Source organism: Lissotriton vulgaris, chromosome 10 (genome assembly GCF_964263255.1).
Source record: "Lissotriton vulgaris chromosome 10, aLisVul1.2, whole genome shotgun sequence".
In the NCBI taxonomy this organism is placed as follows: Eukaryota; Metazoa; Chordata; class Amphibia; order Caudata; family Salamandridae; genus Lissotriton; species Lissotriton vulgaris.
In genome coordinates this window covers 19,997,389-20,022,161 of record NC_141698.1, presented here as the reverse complement: position 1 = coordinate 20,022,161, position 24,773 = coordinate 19,997,389, and the positions used below count along the sequence as shown (strand labels likewise).

The window sequence follows — 24,773 nt, the reverse complement described above, 5'->3', positions numbered from 1 at the left end:
TTTCCCCACTGTTCACCTACGCCAGACAGGGTATCTGCGGTTTATGTGACGTAGTTTTATTATTGTTCATCTGCCGCTTTGGAGTAAGGGTATAATTGAAAGGCAGTCGGAGAAGAGCAGGACCATTGTAATTAAAGTAAGATAATAAATTGTCCATTACAGCTGCCCCAACTACAGAGAGTAGCAAAGCACCCAACGCTAGCATGCCTCCAATAATGTTGCACAACAAGAATACTATCAATTGTGCTGCATATTGCCTTGCCCATTAATGAGAGGTAATTTTTATTTTTACACACAAAGTGTCTATTTTCTTTTTTTGACTAGGAAATCCTTTAAAAGAAGAAAATCACTTTGTTTTAATCTGGTGGTATTCTGGCCTTATTCCTTGAAGTCAGTGCTTTTTAGGTGGCATCCTACTTTGCTAAAAACATCCTAGGGACATTCAGACAGTCCAAAATTGTGCGGCACGACTTCTGGTGCATGCCCACAATAGAGAATCTGCTAAGCCGCACATTAGGGCACTGCATTGGCTGCCAGTGGATAAACGAGTTCAATTTAAGGCCTTATGCATCGTCCACAAATCACTAGCGGCTAATTTGCCTCAGATTCTGCAAGCTATTGTTTCTTTGTATGTCCCTAAAAGAACCATTTGCTCCGAGTCGAAACATCTTGCCATTGTACCGAGATTTAATCGAGCCCGGAGTGGGGGTTGTCTCTTTTCTGTCATTTCTGCTCAAAGGTGGAATCAGCTACCATATTGTATCAGTCTCGAGGCTAATCATCTTCGCTTCCAAAAATTCCTCAAAACTTTTCTGTTCTCTTGAATGTGTCACTATTTTTAGTTTAGGTGTGTCTTGTTGCGCTGGGAGGCCTTTGGTAACCACGCACTTTACAAATGCCCCTTCATTCATTCATTCAAAAAATACCCTTCATTCAAAAACCTGACCTAGCAATGTATTCTGCCTGTTGCTTATCATTGGCTTTGTAACTAATTTTTTCTGCCTTTATGTGCTTTAGGCTATCTAGCTTGAGTTGATCCCTCCCGCTGCCCTTATCCTTGTTTACTGCATTTTTCAATGGACTTGCTTTCTCTAAACAGGCCTTTAAATCTTATCTTGTCACATTTACTGTGCATTCAGAGACAAAGGTCAAATGTCAGGTTGTCTTTTCCAGGGAGTTTTGTGTTTATTTTTCATTCTCTGACTTCAAATTCAGAGAATTTATGTGGCAATCGTGCTGAGTGCCCATATCAGAGGAGAGGGTGTTATAATGCTTTCTTTTTTTGTCTAGCACACAACAAAAAATAAATCAACCATGACAATGTTTCAGAATTAGTACAAATGAAGCAAATTTTTTGGTAATTCTGGAGTATGGTGGAATCAAATTTGAATATGACCAAAACACATCAATACACTAGATGATGACATTTGCACACATTATCGTTTTGGTGCACATTTAATGGTCATTTGAATTAAAATGTTTTGTCTGTAGTGGCAGTGCACTACCCCACCATGCATAATCCACACTATGCCAATCTATTCAACTGTATGCCCTTCTATTCTGTTCTAAGACACTACACTCTACGCTCCTCCACTTTAAGACACTCTGCGACAGGCAACTTTACTCCATGGGGCCGATTCACAGAACTAACTTAAGAAAAAATCCTAACCTTACTACTTTTGGTATTCACAGAATTTAGGATTTTGTCTTAAATTTGTCTTAAGACAAACTTAAGACAGACTTAAGTTAGGATTATTTATTTATTTATTTATTTATTTAAACTTGTAAGGCGCACAGCTACCCGCAATTGTCTTAAATCTGTCTTAAGTTTGTCATAAGACAAATTTAAGACAAAATCCTAACTTCTGTAAATACGAAAAGTAGTAAGTTTAGGATTTTGTCTTAAATTAGTTCTGTGAATCGGACCCCCAGTCACTCACTCCAATGCACAACACTCCACTCTACCCCACTTTAATTTACCCCACTCCAGTCTATTTCACTCCACTCTATCCCACTCCATTCCAATGTACCCCAATCTACTGTACTCCAGTCTACCCCACACCATTTCAATCTACTCCAGTATAACCCAATCTCCCGCACTCTACTCAAATCCACCCCAGTCCACTCCACTACAATCTATTTCATTCCAGTCTACCCCACTCCACTCTACCCCAGACTACCCCACTTGACCCTGATTTTCGACACCCCATTCTACTCTACCCAATCTACCCCACTCCGCTTCACTCCATACTACCACATGCCACTCACAGGTACTCTACTCCAGTCCAATCTAACCCACTCTTCCCCACTCCAATCCAATCTACCCTAACCCAGTTTTTCCTACCCCACTCCAATCTACCCCACTTGTATCTTCCCCACTCCTCTTTCCCACCCCAATTTACTACACCCCACTTTATCTAACTCCAATCTACTCCACACCAATCTATCGCACTTCAATCAGTCCAACTCCACTCTATCCTACTCCATCCCAATCTATTCCACTACCCCAGTTCAATCGACCCCAGTCGACCTCACTCCACCTAATCTACCGCACTCCACCCCAATCCAAACTATGACACTGATCTAACCAACTTCCCTACTCTACCCCATTCCAATCTTCCCCAATGCATCACAGTCCATTCTACCCCACACCAATCTACCCTAATATACCCCATTCCATTCCACCCCTATCCACCCCACCCTACTCCACTAACTTTTAGCCATGCAGAACAGCAGCCACACTGGTGTACAATAGGGCTAAAACACATTGCCAAAGCCAGTAGCTCTCTCATAAGCGAGACCTATTGGTTTTGCCAATGCTTGATGTGTGATGTATTTGTGGGGAAATACTTGGCCCTATGACTAATTACTTCAAAAATTCCAATGGTCCTAAGGGATGAACAGGGTTCTGCTACTGTGCCACTATATAAACAAGTGTTTGCACTGAGCTTTATTTACAATTTGTCTTTTTTCTTTGTTTTTCTTTCTTGATATAGCTACTCCTGCTGGTCCACCATCTCAGCAGCAGATAGTAGCCCGGCGGCGGCGGCAACGGGTGGGGGTCACCCAGGCTGAATATCGCCGGCTGGTGGCTCTGGAAAAAAAGGCGGCATCTGCCACTGCCCCCGGTACCTCGAACGATCCACCAGTGCCTCCATCCCGGCCATACCTTCGTCAGTGCCGCCGGAAGCTGGGATCCACCACCGCTGCCCTCCCCTCCTCATCATTATCCACAGACCGCTTCCAGCGCCGCGTCCTACAAGAGCTGGCGCTGATTCGCCAAGAGGTGGCACGCCTTCACGCCCGAATTGATGCCCTCTAATTCCCTTTTTTTAATATATTTGCTTTGGTGGGAGAAACATTTGTTGTGGATGGAACTTGGGAAGGGCGGAAGTCTGTCTTTTGTGTTTTACTTTGCACTGCTGCCTTTTAGCGCAGCCTGTTTTTTTAATCCACTTATCAAAGTGTACACCAGTTAGTTATACCCTTGTCCTACAACCCTCTGTAACTATATTGACTACTATGAGGGTTATGCCTATGCCTATATTGCGTACAACAACCTATTAAAAAAATCTTATTCTTCAATAATAGTTAGTTCACTTCACACCATAGTTCTCGTACCTGAATAGATAAAGCAATGGCTGCTACCTCTCTCAATCTTCCAAAACCTTATTGCAGGGTTTCCCAATGTGCCTTCCTAATGGTGGTGGTGGTTGTAGTTGCATGCTGCCCTCTATCTGTGACGACATCGCAAGTGAGGTTCCACTCCCACCTAGCTGTACTCCAACTGTAGGATTAATACGAAGGATTATCCATTGCAGGCAACTAGATTGAAAGAAAACATAGTTAGCTGATTATTTTATTTATATCCTACCTTATCAAAGACTGAGACCTGACGACCATCATGAAGCAACGACCTGATATTATAACAAAAACTAGCAGTAGTAACTTCTGAGAAATAGGGAGCTAGTATTAAATTTATTAACAAAAGACTAAACTTATGAAATCCTCGAGTCGGGAGAAGTAGACTTAGGACAAGGTTAAGTGTTTACACAACACAAGGCCTGAATGATGATGATGATCTATATGTTAGTTATGGATCCCTTTGCAGTGAGCTGGTGTCTTTTTCACCACATCTGCCCCACCAAGTGTGTGATCCGTTTATGGTGTAAAATTCATAAGTCACACCTCAGTATATATCACACAGCCTGGGGGAAAAGGGTTAGGGGTTTGATGAATGGATGGGAATGGGGATTTGGGGAAAGGTGCGACAGAGACAAACACTAGACAACAACGATATTCATCAGGTAGACGAGCAGCACATCATCAGATCTGATGTAGAAGGAAAGAGTAAACTACAGCTCATTTAAATGCGTTGCAAACAGTCATACAGCCAGAGAGATCCAAGTTATTATACATCTAAATGTTCTGTCATCTAGATTTGAAATCTACGCATTTATGGAAGAGTGAATCCACACAGTTCTGAGAATTATGGTTGTTAAAAGAAAAATTATACTGTAAATAAATGCCAAATTGGCCGGTGCATTTGCATTCTTCTCAGAATGTTCTTCATGGGTGCCTGGCTGAATTGGTCCAGTAAGGTAAGCAGAGTTGTTATGGAGCTTCTGCCTTTCATGCATGAGAAGAGAAGCCCTGTGGATTGTAAAACAGAAACAATATTGTAGGGTCAAGAAGGACAGAAGGTAGGCTAGAGGCAGAGCAAGAGCATAGGCTGCTGCAATCATTCATCATGACTTGTGTGATTAACTGAGAAGTGAGAGCTATTTTACAACCAATTCCATACAAGTAGCTTCATGTAACAGCCTGCTCAATTTCACAACTGTCATCATAATAACATATATTCAAGTGTGTTGATTATGTGATGATGTGTCATCACATGTCTGTCTCCAGTTACTTCAGCCTCCTGACCACAATCACATAATAGTGGAGTTTCATATTTGAGCCAGCACACACTCTACCCAACAGCATTTCCCAAATCACCTTTCCTCAGTCCTCAGAGCTGACACTTAGAGCCATCATCATGTTTGTTTCCCTTTGAAGCCGTTAACTTCCTTCTTCTGGCTGCTGAGGTAGTCCCACCCTCAGTCCTGACTCTGAGTAACGAATCAGGCAGACTCTGTCCTGACCCAAATGAGATTGAGAGGGATAGATCTGTAGTGCACTGCTGTTGATGAACAAGAAAACTAAATAATTTAAGATTTTTGTGTAGATTTGTATTTGTTAACTGACTGGTCTTGTCTCTGAAGAACCAGAAAAAAAGTACAGCAAGGAGTGGACAATGCAAGTAAATCTAGTCAATTACTTTTTGCAAAATTATCCATCAGCCCTCAAACATAGCAAAATATTGAAATCAATTTTACAAATTAGTTGAAGACCCTCACCGTCTGCCACATGAATCATCATCATCGACACTCACTCAATAATATATCACTCATTTGTGCAGTAGTTACCTATTCTAATGGTACACAGTTATCATATTGTTGTATCTCCTGTTCTCCCATGGAAGCAACACCTTTGCAGTCTTGTAAAGTAATTACGATCTTTACTGGGACAGCCCTGGTAGGGAATAAAAAAAGTATGGGCTTGGGACGGAGGCAGGCATTGTCTCCAAAGTCCTTGGAGAAAATTGGGAGGCTTCTTCACTGCACACTGGTCCAACTCCAATCCAGCTCTATATGTGAGTAAATGATGGGGCTGCATATCTAAAACCCAAAATATATAATGTTCCAATAGCTAGATCAATTTTTTTAATCTTTTTTGGCAAAGCAGTTTGATGATAATCTGAAAGTTCTATAGTGGCCTTCTCAGTCAGGAAAGTAGAGTTTTTCCTCAAACTCAGGTGGTTCACCCAGAAGTTGTTTAGATCAAACAATTGAGTCTGACTAATCTCCCTCATCATGTGATGTTTCAGGAGCAGTGTAATTGTGTGGTATAAAGTGCTGGTTAATTTTAATCATGGTCAATCTCCATATTTTGAGGCAGTAGACTGGTCCTTCACACTGTGACAACTGTGCCAGCTGCACTGAGCACACACTCAATAGACAAACTTGTTACCGGACAAGCCAGATACTTTATTACCAGCCGATAGAGCTCTGGCCATTGGCGCATCTTCCCATTCCGACAGACCAATGGGTTTTGATCCATATTGACCTCTTTTGGCTTATCCAGATTGTTTGTCCTGGAACATCCTCTGAATGGTTGTTGGTGCTGCTACTTGATTGACCTCTTTTACCTTTGTAGTGCTACTGAAACCAAGCCTATGCAGAGGTTGGGTGTGATTCTTCTGTTGCTCCGAAGTTCATGTTGCTGATGTTGTCTGCTGCGAGACAACAGTACTGCCCCCTCTGGAGGTTGCAGGCTGCACCCCAGAACTTCTGCCCGGGACTCTAATTTTCAGCTATTCTTATTCCAGGTCTGTCGCTTAATCAACAATCCACGTCTTGTATAGTGAAACATCCCATTCTAAAAACGGAATGAAAGTGTCCAGTATTTTTTGTACTGTGGATCAAGTATTGTGACACAGATGTACTGTTTGGATGACACTATGTCTCTTTACAGCCTTGGATTAACAGCCAATCGAAGAATTAAGCTCTCAGCCAAGACATGCACTTTTCCGTTCATACCTGCAAACCTTTCTGACACCTTTTTTAACTAGTCGTGTAGCAGATTCAACCATAGGATAGCGTGGCTCATCGTACTGTCTTCCTTGCTGAGTTCCAGTGTGAACCCCTCTAAAGGAAGTAGCATCTGTGTCAGGCATTTGACTGGGCCCCATTTCTCCACCTCCATGGTTATGCTTTTCCCACTTGCATCACCTCTTTGAAGGGCACAGTCAGTGATCGGTCTGTACTGGCTAAACAGACGCTGCAGTATGTAATAGGTAGAATTCCAACATGTTGGCACCTCCTGTATGAGGGCTTTAACTGATACTCTATTAGCACGCGGAATAATCCCGAACTGCTTTTGGGCTTTAAAAGAATGGCTGAAATGAGTGAAGATTCTTCTGCAGGTGGTCAGTATGTTGCTGACTAGTAGTCTTTTTTGAGAAAATCCTGCACAATCAGGTTGATGCAATATGCCAAACACAGCACCCTGAAATAGCCATTATCTGCTATGGCCTTAACTATATTACTGCCATTGTCTGTGACAACAAATCCAATTCTGAGACCTTTAAGTCGAAGCCATTCAGACACCTTGCTGTTAAAGTGTTCCAAGATGTTTGCATCTGTATGGTATTTCTCCATGGCAACCATGGGTACTGTTGCATGCCGCCGAACACCCTTAAAAGTTGCTTCAGTGCTTAAACGTGTAGACAGCTGGTGCCTATCCTTCACAAAAGAGATCCAATGTGAAGTGATATACATGTAATCAGTTGCTTGACAACTGGTCTGTATGTCTGTCGTAAGTTGGATAATGTGAGCACAACTCTGTTGCAAAGCTGGTCCAACCAATTGCATCGTCATGGAGTGCTGCAACAGCAACTCCGGCAAAATCGGTCCTGCTGGGAACCTTCCATTTCGGGCAGATGGCTGCCACAAATTCTAGAACTCATATTCCGTCCACAAAGGAAAAAGGGAGGAGATCCAGCTCTAAAGATTCGCCAACTTCCCCTTGTACAAACGTGCCGTTGGGTGGTTGCGTTCATATGGCCCCTCCTGCCTAATCATGCCTGTAATAGTAGACTGGATTTTTTTCTTTTCCTGTGCCACTGATGTAGGCGACTTCAGGAGAGAACCAGGAGGTGGTGGTAGACTCAATGTGTTTGGGGGCATTCTTTGTATTCTGTTGCTGTGGTATCTCCATCTTACTCTTGTGCAATTTTGTTGTTGCTGATGCATGTGATACTGATGCACAGGGTTGCTTTGCATAAAACTGTTACCCTCTTCTTCCTTAACACCTCCCATGTGATCGGAGCTGATTCCCTTCTCTCATCACCACCACCTGCAGCAATTTGTTTGACGCTACTCCGACCGGAATGCGCTCCTTAAAACCTGGCTTTTTAATAAATCATCTTTTTAATAAATCATCTTAATAATTCATTTAAGTCTAGCGTACTCCCCCTAGCCCAACCTCTGCAGCGCTGGGACGCCCCAGGGTAGCCATTGCGCTTTATAAATTATCTTTTCATTTAATTTCTTATTGTTCGTTTGTCCTCCAGCATCGTAGTGTGAACAAGGCTTACCTCGATGAACACTTGTGTGGCAAATGAAGAATAATGCAATGTTATTCTCCTGCTTACTAATGGTAAAGAAGTCCCAAACTGGGTAGGAGAACTTTTTTAATGGGCTAGTGACTGGTGCCACTGTCAATGCCCGAAGAACATGTGTGGATGATTGCCTCTCTGCAGTGCATACATCGACTGAGGTAGTGGTGAAGGCAGGTCTCAGTGAGGGCCTCACAAATATGGAAGCTGGTACCAGTGCCACATCCATTAGAGCAGGTTGAATAGGAGAGATTATGTTGGTGTCCCCTGAGCTAGTTTCCATGACAATGACCGGCTCGTTCTCCTGATCACCTTCCATAATTGTAAGGTTTTCAGGAACTTTCCTTTTCCCTTGTCTCGTGACCGGTCTCTATCAGCCACGGTAGAAGGGGTCCTTTCTTTTTCTTGCTAGAGATCAGGGTGCCAATGGTTCAAAAAGAGGTACATCTTGCTCAGCAGGAAGCTCAACCTCCTGTTCTTCTCCTACTTCAGAAAGATCTACTATTGCTGGTTGCAGATCCTGTTGTCCAGTTTGCTTAGTTTCCTGCGACAACTGGGTACTAGTTTGCATCTGAGACAAATCCAACTCTGACTCATTGCTCATCGCCATGATTGCAGTGGCTGCCTCACTGGGAGACAAGGGCTTGGGCTTAGGTTTGCGTGATGCCGTCGTTGATACAGGAGTGCTGCTCCCAGCTTGCGGCGGGAGTGTGGTCTGGCAGGCACACAAACTGTCTTCAAAAAGGAGGAGAGCGGCAAGCCTCCTCACTGGCCACTTTCTTAGCACCATTCTTTGGGGCCATCTTCAAGCTATGTCAGCTTATACTTACCTGCACAAGCGGAAGAGAGGAGGACTTGTATGTCGTGGTCACGTCACTTTGTACAGGCCTGCTGTCTGGCAGTACTGTGGGTGATGTCTCTTGTACACCTAAAAGCAAACAAGCAAGAAAAACATTTAGTGAAATGTGGCATTCTTGCAGCTTGAATTTATTCATTGATTTTTACATACAATATATTTTAGTGTGGTTAATTTATTATCATGAATAATTAACAACAGATGTGTATCCATTCCAGACCACACCACCATAACATAGAAAATATAAATAAAGAAATATATATATATATATATATATATATATATATATATATATATATATATATATATATATATATATATATTTTTTTTTTTAATTGCTGGTGTACTGGGTTACTAAAAGAACGCCATTGGGAGGCAAGGATGTGGGTGGAAGGGGAAAAATGGAAACAAATGCACATAACATTAAACACTGTTCATATATACATATACTACAATGATCCTCAAGTATAATGTACTGATATCAGGGAAAAGTTGCAAAACAATTTAACAAAAAGGCATAGCCCTCTCTTCCCAATCTCCCTAAAAAATGGCTTTTAAAACTACACAAAAAGGAATTACACACTGTCTGGCTGCGCAAAATCGTCGCCGGCAACATGGTCAATCAACAAGCAAGGAGGCATGGGCCACAATGAATACATGCAGGTGGATGGATACTGACTACACTAAATGGCTCTCGGCCACATGGCTTAGAGACCAAAGAGAAATGGTGGCCTATGGCATACACATGAGCACACACACACACACATTAATTCAGCAGTACCAAAAACAAAAATTAAGTGAGCCATTAAAATTTCACAACACACATCCTCCCAGGGCATCAAATATTATCCCACCATTGTACACTTTTTGCTGAAAAGGTGTGAAATAAAAAAAGGAAAACTCAATTTCCCCTTACAAAAGATTTTAAAAATTCAATGCAAAAAAATACCTAGGCCCTCTCTGAAACTCCAGGCCACCAACCACAACCAGAATAAAAATGTAAAAACCAAATAAAAGTACAAATAAATACTGGTGCATGCCCTCTATTAAACAAACAACACCTTCATACAAAGGTTTATTTAATTTACTTGTGATATCACAAAAATAAAGTCCTTGCAATCCAATGGTATGAATGCAGCAGAAATTGCAGACAAAGAGAGTGATCCTTCTGCTTCGAAATGCAAATAAAAAGTGTTCAGTACACGGACAAAGCACTGGAAAGAGCCTGCTGGACAGGAAGAGGACATCAGCTCTGACTCATCTAAGGTTTTTCAGATGGTTAGTATGCTTGCTGCAAAGAACGTGTACCATGCATTTTAATAAACAGTATTTTATATGCATAGTTCAGTGGATTACTGTTTTTGTCAAAGCAATTCTTTTGTTACTCTGCAATGCATAAGTAACAATTGTAATGTAGCACTGTGAGTTGTGAACTGCCATCAAAGTAGTTGCATGGCAAGGAGGGTTGGCACAAGTTTTGAGGGGACCCGCAGCAGCCTTTGCACCTCAAACGCACGAATAACCCCCCCACCCCTCCCGGTTCCTCCATGCAGCCGCTTCGGGCGGCAAAGGCATGACTGACACAGGCAGCTAAGTGTCTAGCTACGCTACTGCGTCAATGAGCTGCATGCAGACGGCATGGTACAAGTTAGTATGTTATGTTTCTTTCCCCTGTCTTTCATTATCCTGATGCTGTTAAAAAAGGTTTGCTTGGGTAGAAATAACATTTTGTTATAAAAATCAACATTAACCACTGTGTTCGATTCTGAATCCTGCATTTGTGCTCCTCCAGAACAAACACTCTTCAAAAATACCTGCCCGTTTGGATGACATGCGAATCCTACACTTTGTAGTCCCCTATGCATTATGTAACATTTTCTATACACTGATTTGCACATGTACAATTCTTTGTCTCTGTGTGTGATGTAAAGTGCTCCAACACCCTACACTAGTATGAGAGGTTCTATGAAACAAATTAAATACATATGTCAGAGGGGCGGATGAGAGGCACTGTTGGAGGGAATCATTGAAGCGCCCCAACAAGGATTGACGTATCCTGGTGCGCAGTAAGGTCATCATTTACTATGCTTTAAAAGCAAATTCAATTCAGTATATGACAAATGTGTTGTAGAATGCACACTTTTCCCCCAAAATTTTCTTCGGGGGAGGTCCCCTTCAAAGCCTCCTATGTAGTGGTCAAGCTCACTCGCTGCACTTTGCCAGGGATGCTACCGCAAAATAAAACAACACATTAAAAGTTAGTCGCCGAGATGCAGCACCTACCTTTTCATTAAAATGTTTTGTTTTTTGCAAATTTTATCAATATAAAACAATACATTAGTAATTTGAGCATTGTTTGGTGTGCACTTGTTTGTGGGTTTTTTTTTTACTAATTACTTATTCAATGTTTGAAATTTGAATCCTACAAATTGCTTTGGGGTCCTGGCTTCCAGTAGTGAGTCAGTGGGCGTTCTCAGGAGTCGAAAGGTTGGCAACCACTAGAGTAGAATACATTCACTCGAAAATGTATTTTCAAGTTGATTTAGCTGATTCTTGAGTAGAGAATCTGCTCGAGAAGCGGCTGCTCGCTTGAGTCATGAAAATGGCACTGGAAGGCTCTGTAGTGACGAAAAGCTGCGCTAGAGGTCGGCAAATCTTGCATGTGCTGGCTAGCAGATCTCACTGTGCTTACCAGCGCACGCTTAAACGCATCTCGCATGAGCCAACAGGATAACAATTCCGCCACTCGCCAGAGTTTAGCAGGAGCCCCGAGTTACACAGCGCAAAGTTACCGAATTCGCCTACTCCGCGAGTGGCATTATAATTCCACCCGGGCCTAATAATAACTGCTTCATGACCATGCACCTTATTCTCTTTGCAATATTCAATTTAGGGTCTAGACGTTTTGTACAGCCTTCTCCACAGCTGGTGTTGCTGTCTTCTGTGGTGACAACCGAGATAGATGTCAAGATAGAAAGAGAAGCACGAGTGTTTACAGGAGTGATGTTAGCATTGAGCACTGTGGGCCTGTGAACCTGGGTAGCCTTCAAACATGGTGCAGCAGTGTGTCAGTATTCCTTCAAGGAGGGAAAAGTGACTCCGAAGGGTGAAACGAATCTGAGTATTCCATTCAGGAGTGGAGAGTGACTCATAAGGTGGAAAGGAAGATTTTATAAGGCTTGGCCTTATGTCAGGAAGGAGACCCAAAAGCATCACTATGCCAGTCTCATGGGAGGGTTGGAGTTCTACCTCTTGTTCTCCTTGTAGCCATGTCTCTGACAAAACCTGAATAGCTCCACGCTCTATTCTTATTCATTCTCTTTGCATTCTTTTGGAATGCACAGAGGAAAGGCCTGCAGTGTTGATGAATTTTAACAAATCTGCTTGTCCAAGTGACAGTTTTACAGATATCTACTGGTCCTGCAAAGAAATACACTTGCCGTACCAAATTCCTAAATCAGTTAACTCTTTGTGGAATAAGGTGTTTCGTTGCCTGAGTTCCTCCTTAAAGATTTGTGAGAGTTCATACAAATCCTCTCTTAAGATCTTTGTACAGCAAATTCTCCATTGCATCATGAACATCCTTTTGTGTGCAGTGCACACAATGCCAAGGAGGTACTACCACATTTTTGCCAGGGCACTGAAGCCCAGAGGCGAGCTTAAAGTGATGTGCACAGAAATACCAATCAATAAATCTTTATTTCGGTACGTTAAGTACCATAAAAGATTCATAAAATTCATATACAATTACTTTAGTATTTAACATAATTCATTAAAATAAGGTCACATGATGGGAAGTATAGATTATAGAGCAATTCATTTGAATCCCGAATACAATTTTTGGTGAAGGAAAAAAATCACATTAAGATATTTATAAATAATTAAAAATGATAAAAAGGCATGTGTTTAAAACATTATTAAAATCGGAGTATCCGGCGCTAACAATAATTGGTAAATATTAATGTGACAGATAATATCATATGAAAAAACGTATATATAAAAATTTGGTGATAAACTGCATGTATAACTGTCAGAATATTCTAATTCATAAATATCTTACACAATTAATCTAACAATATAGCAAAAGTTTTGCACACAAATGAATAAAATCTATAATTTCATAGTTTCAGACCCATTTTCATTCTTATAAAGTTTATGGCCAGCAAGAATCTACTGATACCAAAAACTATAACCTGACTGGTATCTGTTTTTAGGATTCTGCCAGCCTCTTTGTAAGATCTGGTACCTATATTCTGGCAAAGGGGTTGGATCCACCTTTTTCTCTGTACTACATAAGTCGGACAGAAAAACAAAATGTGTGAATCATCTTCCTTTGCCTGATTCGCACATAAGGTGCACAAATTATTACTGCTATGTGACCACCTAAGTTCACAGACATTTGTCCTCAGGGTGCCATATCTGAATTTCATATAGAGCGTCTTAGCTAAAGGAGGGTGAATCTCATCCAAAACATATTCATAGAATGCTGTATCTTTGAACAATAAGAAACCATTTGTCAAAGATCCATATGTTTCTCTGTTCGCTACCTCATAACTCTCATATGCCCAAAATGACAACTTTGAGATTTTCTTTGAGGATGAATTCAATAATGCTGGTTCATTCCAAAAGTGTGCCAGACCTATTTTTGTGAACCAAGATCTTACATGTTTAAGCCATTGGACTTTGTTGCAACAATCTAAATCTATAACTTCTTTTAGACCATCTTTATAATCTATCAGCTCTGGGGTCGTCCAAAGTCTGACCCAGAGCATCAAGGGTCTCAAAATTGCGTGATGATCTATTTGTTTCATGTTCAGGTCTAAAAGAAGTGGTATCAACGGGGTACTAACCGGTAATCCTAACAGAGCCCTGAAAAACTTGTTTTCACCAATTTCGAACAAATTCCTACACATAGGACCCCATAGTTCTGACCCGTATAAAACAGCTGATTGTACTTTAAATTTAAAAATCTCTAAAGCTGGTGAGATTGCTTTGTTTAGGCTATTACCATGTCTTTTCATTATGGGTAACGAATTTTGTTAAAAAACTATTTTGCTTTTTTCTATCTGGCTTTTCCATGTTAAATTCGAGTCCAGGGAAACACCCAGATAGCTAAAATTCTGGACACACTCCTGTTTGTGTCCAGTTGGCTTCAGATTTCCCTTAAACATGTTATGGGCATTTAAGGCCATATATTTTGTTTTCTTTGTATTGATCTCTAGGCCCTTAGTGCTGCAGTATACCTGGAACCTGTCCAGTAGATTCTGTAGGCCCCGGGGTGTTTGAGATATTAGTAGGATGTCATCGGCAAAGTACAGAAATACACAATTTGGTCAAGTGTCCAAGAATCAAATCTAGATGAGTACATCTGGAATGTAGTGGTGGGCCACATTTCTACAGCCTTGTAAATAACTCTTTCCTGCCTCCAAACCCTGTATTGTAAGTGGCCACGTATAACAAACATTTACATAGTGCGCAGTACATACTGATTTACAAGCCATTGAAATATTGTGCATGTTAGTTCTTCGCAACTTACACCATTACTTGGCGCTTACTTGGAGCACTGCATTTTAATCATGTGAAAAGCTTTCTGAATGGTGTGTCTACTTGATGCATATTATTTTCTGATTGCACACACTTCATGTTCCTCAGCAGAGAAATGATGTTCCTTGATATTCTCCTAGAGCCCCAAATGAAGGTCTTCTTTTGACACTGCCTGTAAAATCTGTGCCTTTGCCTACATATTTTTATATAGTTCGGTAAAATGTATTTGACTCCAGTTGGCAACACATTGTGTGAAGGATCTTCCTAGCCTCCAGCAGCTCCTTTCCTGAGGGTTTGGCTTTATCTCTAAGCTACTGCCTGTGGCCCACACGTAGTAATCTGACATACACGGTGGAATTTCCCAAGGGAAGTGGTTTACCATTGTCCCAATTCTGTTCTTCGGTCTCCTACTTCTCACCCGGCAGCGGGCCTGCAAACTCTGCCTGATGCTGAAGGCGATGGCCCAAGCAGGAACACACAGGGCCAAGACGAGCACGTATTCCAATGATGAGAAGTCTTAAAAGTGCGTCTAGGCTTGTTTGATCTGTTTCTGTCCATTCTGTTGTAGGCGCTCTGTGTACTGTGCTCTAGCCATCGCCCTCTGTGTTCGGTAAACGAGCAGGTTAACCTTCACTTTTGCAGTCACCCTTTCGCAGCAAACCACCCAAGGCTCATCCTGATTGCACCCTCAGGGTTATCCTCAACAATAGGGTTTCCTGTTTTACCTGTGGAATAGCTCAGAGTTTGAGTCCCACACGACCAAGCAGGCTGATAAGCTATCAATGCTTTGGAGGGCTGTCGCTTAATCGGCCTACACCTGCTTGCTCCTTCTCCTCCAGGGGGCCTGAGAACTGGCTGATGGCAAGCTTGTAGATTTAGCAGGACTTTGTGCCTCACAAATGACGAGCACTGGAGTTCCTAGTCCCAACCTGCAATGTTGTGGACCCCGTGAGTCGCAGGCTGTTCTACATTTTTTACCGAGTAGTCTCAGTACATTCGGTGGGGTTCCAAAACGAGAGCTCAAGTGCATAATACCAGGTAAACTGCATCTGGGTTGAACAAGCTTGTTGATGGGTGCAGCAAGAGGTTGTTGTAGGTGTGCACACTCAAACGGGTTATCTACTAAAGTGGCGGTCGTTGCCCCAGAATGGAGCGGTATTATTGACATCAGTACTAAGAGATCAAGGAGAGACAGCTTTATGCAGATGTATTTTTTTATAGTCACATAAGATCAGCTGGCATTCAATGGATCTAAATGGAATTAACATAGTCCCTTGTTATCCTGAAAGTCATGTACCGGACTGCTCAGCAGAGGCAGCTTCCATGTGCAAGATATGTTGCATACAGACACTTCATACGAAAATGAAACCCTTGTACACATGTTGTAACCTGGCGTGTAATATGACACACTTAAGACAATTCTCTGTGGTGATGAATGAAGAACTGATCAATTTTAAGTCATGCACACTAGAGCTTACGCCAAGTATATAGTCCTCTGATATCTGTAGAATTCATACATTGGGATACAATGGAGAACAGTATAGGTGTTCACAAAATGGGTTCCTTACAAATGTTTTAAATTAAACAATGAGGGTAGATACCGCATCCAAGATGGAAAAATAAAACACACCACATTGCCTCCTTTCAGGGCATCCAACACACTGCAGCACACCTCTCTTGAAGGCTTAAAGAAGTGAAACCATGCCCCCCTCCAATCCCGAAGGACCATCCTTGATTCTGCTCCAAGACTGCAGAGTCTTAAAGACCAGCTGGATTGCATGCAGGACCACTAGAAACTGCACCCAGGTGTACCTGGCTGAGAAGCCACCTCTTATGGATAGTGCCACACAGGTACCAAGACCTAGGCAGACTGGGCCAGAAAACTGCACACAAAAAAGGGAAATCCAGATGAAGGGCCTTCTCCACACTCCCAATGTCCTCATGAGAATTATAAAGAAGATCAAGACTCGCAGCGAGAGCATACAGGCCTGACTCGTCCGCCGGATAGAAACTTATTCTTGTTGTAGGAGGTGGATGTTGAGATTCCAAGGCACCGTTCATAATTAGTGTCCATATCTTGATCCACAAAAAGGGAAAAAACATTGCTGTAAAGTAAATGGACTTTTGAGACTATTTCTGGGTTTGGCACAAAGTCTCAAACCAGGAATTAAAAAGGAACGTAAAAAAAGCCATTTATTTTTCACTTTCGAAGGTAGCTGCTCTATTTCCAAGAGCACAAGTAGATGCTTTGGGTCAGGTTCCCTGGACCGTCCCACGGTGTGTGTTCAGCAACCTCAGAGAGAGAGAAGAGATACCTGCTTCATCTTCACTCTTGAGGGCCTGCTGGCTATGGTGCCTACAGGGATTGGGCAGAAAGGGAGGGTCAGTATATTCCTTGGGACTCCTCAGTTGGGCTCTGAAAGGTTCATTAAGAAATGACAGTACCACTGTGTCCCTTGTCCTACAGTAAGCGTACCTTGAGTGCAAGCGCGGCGGACTGCGGGCCACTGTCTGTATTTCTGCGAAAGAGGCTTCGCTATGCTTATGTGCCCTCCTTTCCTTAACAGGGTCAGACTCGCTGTTCTGTGAGAGGCAGCAGTACGACCTGCCTCCAGACCGGGATCGCAGCAGTGGCCGTGTCTCTTACCAGGACAGAGGTAAGATCCTGAAATTAGGGGGCATGCCACACAGTTCTAAACTTTGCTACAGCACACACACTTCTCTAATAGCTGGGCTCTTAGAGACTCTTGCTTTCATCTGACTGAAAAAATGCCCCTTTTTTAATTATTTATTTATTTTAAAGTAAGAGCCATATGGAGTCTCAATATATCAGTCACTGCTAAAATTTGCCAACCCTTTGTCCAACACAGTTAACTCTTTGGCGACCGCCCCGGAAAGAATAAACCATGGCTTTGGTGATTCCCTCTACCTTATGTTTTGTGTTTCAAAAGACAACGTTGAGAATGTTATGGGTAATCTCCCTGCAGACGTAAGGCTATAGAAACTGCAATTTTGGCTCACATCAGCACTGCCAGCCTCTAGGATGGTTACCTTAAGCACAAGACGTCTTCCTTTCTAAGAATTTTCAGAGAAAGATGTGCCCTATTCCCCCGTATGTCAGCTTCTGACATCATATCCAGGATCACCTTGCTAGGTGTGCCTTTTGGTGTAGCTTTCAGTTTTGCAAAAAGAAATGTGAAGTAGTGACCCCAGCTCACTCAGTCGCACGCCATTTTCTTAATCGTTGAACCATAGAACCTAGTGCGGAAAGTACATATTAAAAGAAGTGCAGGGGCGTATACCATTCCCTTTTCATTTTTCCATGTTTCGTAACATCCCTCCTGAAAAGGTTTCAGCTTGGATGTGTATTAACACGTGTATTTTTCGCAAAATAATTGGTATAATCCTAAAATGGCCAATAGATATAGTTTTTATGTTAGATTTCAGTATGTATGGACATTCTGATTCGTTATTAAAGTTATTCATATACTGCCCACTCCTTCCCATGTAAAACCTCTTGCTTTCACGTTTCTGCTATCAAGGCCTGCGATATGGTGTTCTCAGGAGAGAGTCGGTCAATTTTGTCTCACCTCATTAGCTGGAACTTGGGTCTTTTCCAATGATGTGTTTTGCTGCTTAATATGTTCTGTTTTCAGGCATGTTAATGTTTTATAGCTGTTTGAATGAGATGGGGGGGGGGAGGGGGATTAACATACCAATGCCTGAAAAGTGTAGTTACCTGTGAGTGGCTGATTTCTTAAAACAAGTGGCATTCTCTGAGCCATGTGTTGCTCATTGCATGGCTCAGAGTGTGCATGGCTCAGAGTGTGTTTGTGGAATTAGAAGATTGTTTTTTGATTCACCTGATACCTTCTAAATTATACACCACTTACCAATTTAAATGACCATGGGTGTGCATTTTTGGTATGAGTTGGTAATTGTGTTTGTTTTGCCATTCACCACACACAGTTTATTTGAGTTTTTGGTTGCACAATTCCCGTGGTACTCTACGCATATTGGATATTGCATGGGCGGAGTAGCCTACGGTAAGGTGGGGGGAGAGGGTGTCCTGGATGTCATTCTGCCACAGTAGGGTTTTCAGTGTCCTTCAGGCTTATAAATTATTGACTTTTGCAGGGATGTGGAATTTTATAAAATATTAACTTGCCCATTGGATGGGATGATTCGTAGATCTACTTGTCCTGTGAAAAAAATCCTCTTGTCCCGTGGTTGGAATTTACTCCTGACGAGAGAAGATATAAAACATTTTCCAGGGTGGGAAGAAACGGGGTGGTAGGGAATACGAACTTGAAACCAGATTTACACATGATCAAACACACACATGCATATTTGCTCATGCTAAAATGCAGTTCCCAAACTTTATTTATATGTACTGTTTCCAGGCCTACTTCTGTAAATTTGTGAAAGTCTTAAATCTTCACAAATTTAAGGACATGTACCATGTGTGTTTTTTTAACTTACTTTAATTTTTTGGCCTATAAGTATGTGTGGGGTTTGCCAAGACCTTTTGGTCAACTTCACTGTGAGTGACTGCATTTTGCTCTTTCATAAGGAGCACATTGGCACATAAAGTACTTTCCTTCAGTGCAGGGGACTACTATGGCAGCATATGCTTTCAGTATTGCTTTAAGGGAATTTGTGTGGTACATTGGTGTCAGTCCAGCCGCTACCGGAGCAACAACGTTTTTAAAAAACTACCTTGAAACAAAACACGCTTTGACAAACCAAAAGGGTGGGAATCCGCCCCAGAACAATTATCTTTGCTATTGCTTGTTTATTTTTATGTTTCCCATAATTTTGATGAAACTGGTTGTACACTAATTTTCCATTATTCATATTTTTGGGGAGAACTAGCATGTATCAAACACATTTTACAAAATGATGCCTCAAAGATACGGAACCTAAAATTGCACTTTCTTTTAGTTGCTGTTTTTTGTGTACCTTTTATTTTGAAAGCAAATAATCATCAATATTGCAAAGTCGAATAATTTGAGGCTACCTATAATGCTTTCAGAAGTCTCTCTGATTAAAAGCAAATACTTGCATAAGCCTGAAAGCAAATTTGTGCAAATGTTCATGCTAGAATCACTGTCAGTAGTGCAAGCCGAGTTCACAGCATTTCCTTAGATCACTCACCCTATTAATAAAGACTTTGCAATAATGAACATCTTGCCAACAGTTTGCTTTCACAGATCCATAATGTGCTGTGAACTGGCAAGCAAGGTGCCACAGGAGGATGGGCCTACTTGTCCAAAGGACAAAATAAACATGACCTTGAGCCCAAGGAATATGTCTTGGGTGTCAGGCAATAGGAATTCCACACTTCTGATTTTGGGGTTCATCAGTTTGTTTTTACACTTCTGTTTAGCCTTGCTTGTGACGTGGTTGTCTATCACCTATTTCATTCTGCTTAGTTAGAAGTGAGAGTCTTGTGGTGATTTGTCTGGTGCACCTCATGTTTCTAAAATAGCAGTGATGTTGTTTCTATGTCTCTGTCTCAAATTCAAATAAACACCAGAGCTCCACCGCAGGGGGAACATTGATTGCCATGAAATATTTCACTCCTTGTCCCACTGAGACCCCTACCCAATGCAAATTTGAGTAATTGAGGCCCCCATGAACAAGGGTATTGGGAAGAGATACAGCGGGCAGTTCACTCTAGCACTAAACAATAGTTGCCTACCCAAAGAAACAGAAATGCACAGATTTTTTCCAAATATTGTAGTGGAAGTGAATTTTATAAACACTAACCTTAATGGTATGTGAACTTTCTTGGTTGTCTGCACTCTGTTACAACTAATATAAATGTTTTTCCCAGTAAACTCTGTTAAAAAAAGAGAGATTTTTTTAGGACAGAGGAAATAAAGTACAAAGAGTACAAAGAGTTTCAATTGCACAATGTTCCCCTCCTGCCACCTTTTATCTTTTTTCATGAAATTCCAACAAAATTTAGCTTACCAGACATTCGAAAATAAACATACAAGAAATTAAACACATCCCAGGTTGCGGTCACTTTCAATTAAATAACTTTAAAGCAAAAGATATGTTCCTGAATTGAGGTTTCCATCCAAAAAGAAAACGAAGCTTCCAAAGTTATTTTTCCATTTCTAAATGACTTTTCGAAATCTTCAAACTGCACCTTTACAAACATTTAAAGTCAAGCAGCAGAAAACTAAATCCAAAGGTTATCTCTGTGATCTCTTCTAGTTCAGCAAAATGAAAGCTTGTAGATCCAAAGGAAAAAAAGAAACAAATGCTGTTTGAAATGTCTCACCTGACCTCTGTGAACTCTTCAAGTCAAGCACTGAAACATGCACCTTGGAGAACTGGATAGTTTTAGAAGTGTGTGTTCATGTTCCCAGGAGCCTTTAAAATAGCGCATAACTGCAACAACAAAGACTAGACCGCATTTCCAAAAAGAACTTCAACATGGCGCTCGAACCTGTGCTGCAATTTCTTTTGATTCCAGTGTGGCTCATTCTCCGAAAGCAATCCCTGAGCTGGTGTTCGAGAATTCATTTCTTGCTGGAAAGGTTTATTAAGGAAATTATCTTAACCCCTTCCATGCTGATGACGGCCAGGAGCCGTCATGGCACACAGTGCTCGTCTGGTGATGACGGGTCCCGGTCGTCTTGACCGCACCCGCGATCGGAATGTGCCGCACAGGCGCAGAATCGCGGCCGCGGTCAAGGGGTTAACTAAAACAACAGATGAGTCTTGAGAAACTTTTCCAAAACATAATTTCTGAAACAGCCAATACAGAGTCTTCATGTATGACAGTTTCTTAATTAAAGCAAGGGAGAGGTATCATGTCCGATCTCCCATAGTTCTGTGTTCCTGCTGAGTGATGTCAGTCGGCTCAGACTGTGTGATGGAGGTGGGCGGTGGGAGTATCTCTGGTGTTTCTGGAGATATATGAAGAATTGTGCATTTTTATCTAGCTCAGTGCTCATCTGAGGTCAAGAGCTTTAAAATTTCTCAAAAGTAATTTGTATTAAATTTCTCCAAAATTTGCTATTAGCAGAAAGGCCCTGGGAAACTGTGAATGCACTCCTGTAAATGTTTTTCAGTGCCTTATCGACCTTGTCTGGCGATTAGGTTATATTCTGCAAACTGGACAATATAGTATTCTCTGCCTCTGATGTCCTAAGCAGGTATGAGGGTGCTGAGAAATTGATTTTTGCTCTCCTTTAAAAATAAATTATTAGCTTCATAAAATATTCTATTGGCACATATTCTCCCCTTACCCTCCAAGAGCTTGATGAACCCTTCCTTTGCAAGAGCTAGCCTGTCAGAATATCTGGCAGATGCTTAGTGTCCCAGTTGTAGAAAACTACCTTTTCGATGACCTTTCTGATTAGCATGCTATGTCATATGAGGCTGTTCGTTGTCTGTGACCTTCCTTTTCTCTTCTTCTGTCCTGAAATGGCTCATGCAGTCAGTGTCCTCTTTGTCAAGATGTTTGGGAAGCGTTCGATGTAAGTTAGTTGGGATAGTCAGTGGGCTCACAAGTTTAACCGGCGAGACTCCTGTAGGGAGTTGTAGGGAGTTGTATTTATATAAACTTGAATGTTAGGAATAATTGTAATAAACTGGGTAAAATGTCTACAGTCATCTATCCTGGCATGCTGCCTTCAGTATGATAAAAAGAAAAAAGAACTGTTTTCTGCATATCCGTTTCAAAAACTGTTTGCTTTTAATATCTCCCTTCCCTTGCAGGAGGAGATGATTATTACTCAGAAAGCTACTCTACCACCAAGACGTACAGCGAACCACCGGTGCGCCAGCGGGTAAGCACCGCTTCTGAATTCTGAGAGATGGTTCATACCGCCAACCCTCTATCTTGGAAACCTTTGAGTGTCACAGAGCAATATTTGCTTAAGGTTTTCTCCCAATAGCAGCAGCTAAGTGGACAGTTAAGTCCTAAAGCCGCATAAAGCTAAGTGCAGAGCCATTGCCCGTTAAACCAAGGAGCCTTCCTTTCCAATGAGAAAACAAGTTCCCAAACTGACCACTCTCAACTAATGTTGAGGGCTGCTATTGCTGGTTAATAACTTCCCCTTCTTCAGCTTGTGATCTTTTTCCGATACAAGGGTATTGAGATTGAGAGAGTGGTAAAGAAATGTACAGTGATCTGACAATTAAACTCCTGCCGAAGACTGGGCCCGCATCCCGCCATGCTTTCCTTGTTTGTTGAAGCCGTGGGATGTTGGGGTGGAAAGAGGTCCACCCGTTACTGTACTCCAACGTATCCAAAAGAGGGAATAATGGATGTGAGGCACCCTAAAATTTTAGCAATTACCATTTTAGTCTATTGTAGTGTAATAGTTATCATGGAAAGTATGATGTATGTTTACAACTTAAAGGGTGGGTAGAATAAATGCCTTGTTGGCTGCTTCATGCCTCAGGTGTTGTGATAAGGAGGGAGTTAATGTTCAATTCTAGTAGGATACTGGGACTTGGGAATGGATAGAAGTACCTGGGAGAATGGTGCTGAAGAAACCTGAAGGTTTTTTTTTGGATGAAGCATTTATTTTTATTCACGAATTATGAACCTTTTTCAATCTTGTGAAGGTTTTAATTAACTGAACAATACATTCTGTTTGATTTGCAAGTCAGCAGGACCCCTCAACGTTACACAGTGGATGAAAATAGTAGTGAAGTGGGCGATTCTGGAAAAGGGATTCATTGGATGTGGAAATATAGAACTGTTTGATAGGGATGTCCATGGTTCAGGCCTGGTGCCCACTGCTATTCGAGTTCAAGGCTAAGGGGAATGCTGACTTACCACCTCGAACTTCCCGCGGTAGACTGTACTGACTGTTGGGAGCGTTCGGCTTACAGGTGCTCCGTTGGGATGGTGGGACTGACTGCCATGTGTAGTGAGGATTACCTGGCATTGTCCAGGACCTGTTGATATGTGATGGGAGCTGGCTCCTACTTTGGTTTGGAATCTCCGCCTTTGCATGGACCATCAAGCTGAGTTCATATCACCGGAAGAACATTGTTGAATTTTAAGATTGAGAATAGTAGAGCTTTTAAGAAACTGATGAATCCTGTGCTGGGAGCTCGGTGCACAATGCAGTTGTACTTTGTTATAAGGTTTAACTTTTAGATCTTTTCATACTCTGACAAATGGACAACAATGTGACCAATAGAAATTTAAATAAACTGGATTCTTTTCTCCCTTTCAGTTGAGAGAAGAGGATGTGGCTTCTCCAAACATGTAAGTAGAAGCTGCAGTGATTTTTCTTTGGTTAAACTGTGAGAACAGTTAAATATCAGATCATAAGATTTGGTGGATATGTACAGAACCGGTTTTGATTCATTTTCATTATATATAGAATACACACCCACTTACCAAACTACAAAACCACTCACATACCCACTTACTCACCCACACAACCACTCACACACCCATAGACCCACAAAACCCCTCACACAGCCACTTGCACACCCATAAGCAACTCATAAACCCACAAAACCACTCACAGGCCCACAAACCCACTTATGCACCTACACAACCACTCACACACCCACAAAACTACTCTGACCCACCTACAAAACCACTCTGACCCACCCACACAACCGTACAGCGACTCACATACCCAGTCACACAGACCCACAAAACTACTCACACATCCATACAGACACACACCTGTACAGCCACTGACACACCCACTTATATTTACAAAACCACTCACACCCACAAAACCACTCACATACCCATACAGCCACTCATATACCCACAAAGCCATTCACACTCCCACTAAGCCATTCACACAGTCACTCACAAAAGCAAACACAGGCAGTGCTACACTTATAGATATTGCAATATTGTATGTTTGTATTAAGTATGTTGTGTTAGTTTAGAATGTGTACTTTTATTTGAGAAAGGATTTGCGGGCCTGTAGAATGAATTTAAAGAAAGAAAGCCTTTGGTGCATTGCTTTTATGGAAAGACTACATAAGTTACCTTCCCTTAATTAAAAAAAATAGTTTTAAAATGTGAAATTAGAATGAATATGTGAATAAAATCTATTTATAAACTTATGAAAATATATATTAGTAAATTGAACTTATGGGTCAAATTGTAGTACAATTTATATTTTAAAAATCTGTGAAATT

The 24,773-nt window shown here is 41.6% G+C and overlaps 2 protein-coding genes across 10 annotated transcripts in view; one reads left to right on the top strand and one right to left on the bottom strand.

Moving 5' to 3' along the window:
* Positions 1-20,417, bottom strand: part of LOC147684358 (uncharacterized) — a 715,098-nt gene extending 694,681 nt beyond the window's left edge. Inside the window, exon 1 of the mRNA XM_086940263.1 lies at positions 20,397-20,417. The gene's annotated coding sequence lies outside the window, so the exon portion shown is untranslated. The remainder of the gene's footprint in view (positions 1-20,396) is intronic.
* Positions 1-24,773, top strand: part of EMD (emerin) — a 274,426-nt gene that overhangs the window by 233,927 nt on the left and 15,726 nt on the right. For 4 of the 9 annotated variants that reach the window (XM_086940267.1, XM_086940266.1, XM_086940264.1 and 1 more), the window contains exon 7: positions 2,997-4,549. In XM_086940267.1, the coding sequence (XP_086796393.1) occupies positions 2,997-3,322 (326 nt within the window). In that variant the 3' untranslated portion in view covers positions 3,323-4,549. Of the gene's footprint in view, positions 1-2,996; positions 4,550-17,191; positions 17,282-22,364; positions 22,436-23,839; positions 23,872-24,773 lie in introns of those variants that run through there. The other 5 variants (XM_086940272.1, XM_086940270.1, XM_086940271.1 and 2 more) reach the window with 2 other exon arrangements.